The 4,990-nt window shown below is 46.8% G+C and overlaps 1 protein-coding gene across 2 annotated transcripts in view; it reads left to right on the top strand.

Moving 5' to 3' along the window:
* Positions 1-4,990, top strand: part of DDHD2 (DDHD domain containing 2) — a 38,448-nt gene that overhangs the window by 1,458 nt on the left and 32,000 nt on the right. The window contains exons 1-3 of one of the 2 annotated variants that reach the window (XM_081171666.1): positions 480-623; positions 2,450-2,662; positions 4,202-4,392. In XM_081171666.1, coding sequence (XP_081027792.1) covers positions 620-623; positions 2,450-2,662; positions 4,202-4,392 — 408 coding nt within the window. In that variant the 5' untranslated portion in view covers positions 480-619. Of the gene's footprint in view, positions 1-479; positions 624-2,449; positions 2,663-4,201; positions 4,393-4,990 lie in introns of those variants that run through there. The other variant, XM_081171667.1, reaches the window with a different exon arrangement.

Genomic DNA, 4,990 nt, shown 5'->3' with positions numbered 1-4,990 from the left:
GGTGCGAGGCCCCTCAAGGCTCGCGGCGGAAGGCGGGCCAGGCCGGCCAGGCCCGGCCCCGTGGGAGGCGGGCTGCGAGGAGAGCCGGCCTGCCTCGCGCGCCCCAGGCGGCCCCGCCTCGCCTCAGCCAGCCTCCTCCTTCGCCGCCGCTGTTGTCCGACAGCTCAGCCGGCCGGGGAAGCGGCAAGGCGAGGACACGTCGCGGCCTGGGCGCCCGGGTCAGTGCGAGAGGAAGGCGGCGGGGAGGACGGGCTGGGGCTGCTCGCGACAGGCGAGCCCGGGGCGGAGGGCCGAGCGCGGTGCCTCTCTGAGGCGATTCTCGCCAAGCGGCGGCGGCGGCGGCGCCGTGTTTCGGCGGAAGGGGCGGCCAAGGGGATGCTGCTGCTGCCGCCTCCGCCTCCGCTGGACATCATGGAAAAGGAGGGGACTTTCTGACCTCCCTGATGTCAGGAGGAAGAGGGGCGGGCGGGGCGGGTTTGGGGGGCAGATCCGCAGCCTCCCGTGGCTTGTGGAACGATGAGCCCCGTTCGGACGTTCAGCGAATGCGTGTCGGCAAGGGCGGGGACTCGCGGTCCGTTCTGCGGTCGCTGCGCCTGATGTCCAGGCGTGTTCGCCAGCAATGGGTAAAAAGGGACGGGGGGACGGGGATGCAAAATGTCATGAATTCCTGCGGGGAGTGACAGGATGGAGAGGGACGTGTGCGCGTGTGTTTCTGTGGGGCTGGGAGGTCGTCGATGCCCATGTGGTGGCAGGGGAAGGATGTGCCCCTGCGCACGCAGATAGACGCAGGTTTACCTGTGCCCTGCACCTGCCGCCCCAGGTGTAACGGACAGGAGGAGGTTATCAATACCTGCCCAGCCAGCAGTGGTCTGGGGGGAGGGGGCTGCCCAGTGTCCAAGTGCCCATATTTTATTTTTATCTGTGGGAGGGATGGTGTCAGGGGACCATCAAGTGGATTGCGATTGGTTGGGTGTCAAGAAGCTGAAAGACAGCCTTCCTGTAAGGTGTTCTCAAAGGCTGGGTACCAGGTAGGAGAAACCTTGGTCACAGATGGTACAGGGATTAGGTAGGAGGTGGCGGGTGCTGCGAAGGTGCTGAGGAGGACAGGGTGGCCTTTAGACTAACAAGGGCAACAGTGGGTTACTGGATCAGGGGGGCAGCAGGGCTTGGAACGTGGCATCCGTAGCGTCAGTAATGGCTGGGAGCAGCTGCGTGCACAACTCATTTTGTAGCGATGGTTGTTTATCCAGCCTCCTCTTCTTCCTAAGGGGAATCTGTCACATTTGCTGTTTGTTGCTCGGCACAACCAGTATTATGAAACTAGAAGCATGTGCTGAAATGATTGGTTAAGCTTGTGGCTTTTGTATTTGGTATCTGGGTGCTTAGTAGTAAATACCCTGTGATTAAAAGGAGATGGGGTCACTGACTGACAGGGACCAAAGTGTTGTTATTTTGCTGACTTAAGAATTTGGAGCAGTGTTTGTATGTCTAATTCGTACCCTTCTGACAATTTTCTGCAAGGACTAGGATCATTATTCATATTTTTGCTTAGCTTACTGTTTTTGATGCTGAAAGCACCAGTCTAGTTGTCACTGTCCATATGTGCATTGAAATCATTGTCTCTATTGGAGATTTCTGGAGAAATATTTTTGAACAATTGTCTTGTGACAGGTTAGTGTGTTTTGCCATGTGGAGGCAAAACCATCACAAAACTGAATATGTGAAGGCATCTATAGTTCGCAACTGCAAGAAGTCAAAATGTCTTAATATTAGCTTATTCAATTATCATTATGTATATCCAAGACTGAAATTTAATGTGTTAGCAAGCACCTAGGGTCTCTTTAAAGCAATAAAACCTGTTCCCCACCCTGTAGTAGAGTAAAGACTGAGCAGTTAGGATTATGTGGCTGTAAGTATCTTATTTAAATTATCGTTTGGGGGTACATTTTCATGTCAGTTAGGTGGGGATTTTTACCTGTCTGCGAGTGATGTAGTTCTTTTTATTTTTATTTTGATTCAGTTAGCTATTTTCATTCATTTATCATTTCTCTTCTGGTTCTCAGATGTGGAGGTGTAATCCAAAGGGATAGTAATATGCCTGTCCATGAATTTTAGAATGATGCATTTAAAAATATTTATAAAGCTGCAGAAGGGAAAATAGTTCTGATGCAGTTGTGGGCTTTTAGATGTTTAGTTAGTGGTCCCACTGAATTGCTTTGTGCTAAAGTTGCAGTCCAAATTGTAAGTTTGATTTGGTTTGAGAGGCTTGATGTCTGTGTGGTTGCTGTTGGCTCATTTGTAGCAATTTACAATTTTATCTTGCTTATTTTCTCAGAAACTGTGCTGTCTGGGGTCATTTTTATTCCTACGTAACCTTTTCATTCATTGCTATCAAATAAACTGTAGGTATTTTAAACCATATTCTGTTTCCTGTCTTGTGTTCTTCCAGGCAGTGCAATGTCAGCAGCAGAGCATCAACCGACAGAGCCTTCTCCATTGCCTAATTTAGCCAGCTCATCTGAAGCACTGGAAACAGATGCAGCCAATAAATATGAGGCAGTTTGCCCTCATTGGTTTTATTGCAAGGTAGTAGATTCAAGAGAGAGGTGGATTCCCTTCAGTGGACAAGATTCAGAGAAGTTAGAAAATGCTCATAAATCCAGTAAGTTGAAATGCTGGGGAGGTGGGAGCTATCCTTTAACACTAAGCCTTATTAGTTAGCAATCTTTCCCAGTATCCTCTGTTGCATTAGTGGTGTTCAGAGGTTTCCTACAATATGACTATATCCAATTCTAAGTCATCTTCCCTTGAAAATAATCTCTCTAACTGGTGTGGTTGCATGGTTCACTCAAATACTAAATCATCTTCCCTTGAAAATAATCTCTCTAACTGGCGTGGTTGCATGGTTCACTCAAATACTAAATCATCAGATGACGACTTGAAACTGGGTTTGAAATATGAGCGTTTCCAGCCAGAAACCCATTGTCATGGCCACCCTTATAGTACAATCCTATGTATGTCACTACTCATACATAAGTCCCATTGAGTTCAATGAGATATACTCCCAATTAATTTGATGGCTATTTTGCACCTAAGATTATAAGAAGTGCCCCACTCGATTAGGCCAAAAATCCCCTAGCCCAGGATTCTGTTTTTTACAGCAGCCAATCAGATACTCCTGGGAAGCCCAGAAAGCAGGGAAGCATAAAAGTCAGAGGTAGCCTTCATAAATTTCCCCAACTCCTTATAGTCATTGCCATATGTTGTGGCAGTGCATGCTATAAATTTTGTGTTGTGCAAATAAGTACTTTTCATTCGTCCATCATAAATCTATTGCCAATCAATTTCATTGGATGTCTCAAAGTTCTTCTGGTATAGGACAAGGAAGAAAGCCAGTGATTTACTAATATAGTGGCTTATTAACGAAGTGACTCTGAAGACTTTGATCTGCAGTATAATTATGAATACCAAGTGATCAGAGGGAGTGTTTCAAAAGCAGGGAATTATAAAAAATGACCTACCTTCTACAATTGTACTTCATTGCTAGTGTTGGTGGCTGGAAGTACCGTCTTTTTCGCTCTATAAGACGCACCAGACCACAAGACGCACCTAGTTTTTGGAGGAGGAAAACAAGAAAAAAAAATATTCTGACTCTCAGAAACCAGAACAGGAAGAGGGATCACTGCGCAGTGAAAGCAGCAATCCCTCTTGTTGTTCTGGCTTCTGGGATAGCTCTGCAGCCTGCATTCGCTCCATAAGACGCACACACATTTTCCCTTACTTTTTAGGAGGGAAAAAGTGAGTCTTATAGAGCAAAAAATACGGTAAGTGTGTGAGAAATGAGTGGAGACATTTAACTGCAGGTCCCTGGGGAAGGACAGGAAAATATGCTGGACATACAGAATTTATCCACAAATTGTTGTCATTTTGTAAACATTATTTGGTATGCTATTTTGTCAACTACAAAGATAATGCACTTGCTTTAAAGAATAAAGCTGTAGTCTTCTGAATTCTGCATTAGATACCATATTTTGTAGGAAGCAAAAAAATAAAAAAATAGGCTACTTATACTTTTAGAATCTGGTTTTAGCCTTGCTTTTCCTTTTTACAAAGTTCCGTTAATAATGTGTGGCTGTGGAAGTCAGGTGTCCCCTTATTTTGGGTTTAATTCCTGCTTTATAGTAGTCCTTTTGTTCTGCAGGCAAGTACTGTGATGAGCTAGTTGTTCCAACAGAGGGGGGAAGATACGATGTACATCTGAAGAAGAGGTTACGCTATGCTGTTTACTGGGAAGAAGATGAATCTGAAGTGAGGCGCTGCACTTGGTTTTACAAGGGAGACAAAGACAACAGATATATCCCATACCCTGAAAGCTTCAGTGAAGAGCTAGAGGTAACCGTAAATTATAACTGCTGTCTCCGGCAGGCACCAGTCATACCCTGATTGAAATGTTTCCATTTTTGGCAAGTCTTTTTGATCTTGGATATGCCAAGTTTTGCAACTTTGCAAAACGACATGGGAGCTCAAACTTATATGTATGATACCAGTACAGTGGTGCCTCGCAAGACGAAATTAATTCGTTCCGCAAGTTTTTTCTTCTTGCGAGTTTTTCGTCTTGCGATGTACGGTTTCCCATAGGAATGCATTGAAAATCAATTAATGCGTTCCTATGGAAACCGCCTTCAGACCAGGTCCGGGGACAGTCTGTCCCCTGACCTCTTCTGAAGGCTTGGGGGGGGGGGACAAGGGCTTTTCTTCCCACCCCCAGCATTTTAAAAAACCCTGGGACAGCGGAGGACTTCTCCGCTGTCCGGGGCGATCTTAAAATGCTGGCGGGCGGCATTTTAAAATCGCCCGGGACAGCGGAGGACTTTTGCCCCCCGCCCGCCTTCAGAAGAGGTCCTGCCTTCAAAAGCCGTCCGCGATAGCGGGAAGCGCTTCCCTGCTATCCCGGACTGCTTTTAAAATGCTGGCGGTGGGGAGCAAAGCC

Source organism: Podarcis bocagei (assembly GCF_964188305.1).
Source record: "Podarcis bocagei genome assembly, chromosome: 15".
Classification (NCBI taxonomy): domain Eukaryota; kingdom Metazoa; phylum Chordata; class Lepidosauria; order Squamata; family Lacertidae; genus Podarcis; species Podarcis bocagei.
This window is presented reverse-complemented; position numbering and strand designations above follow the sequence as displayed.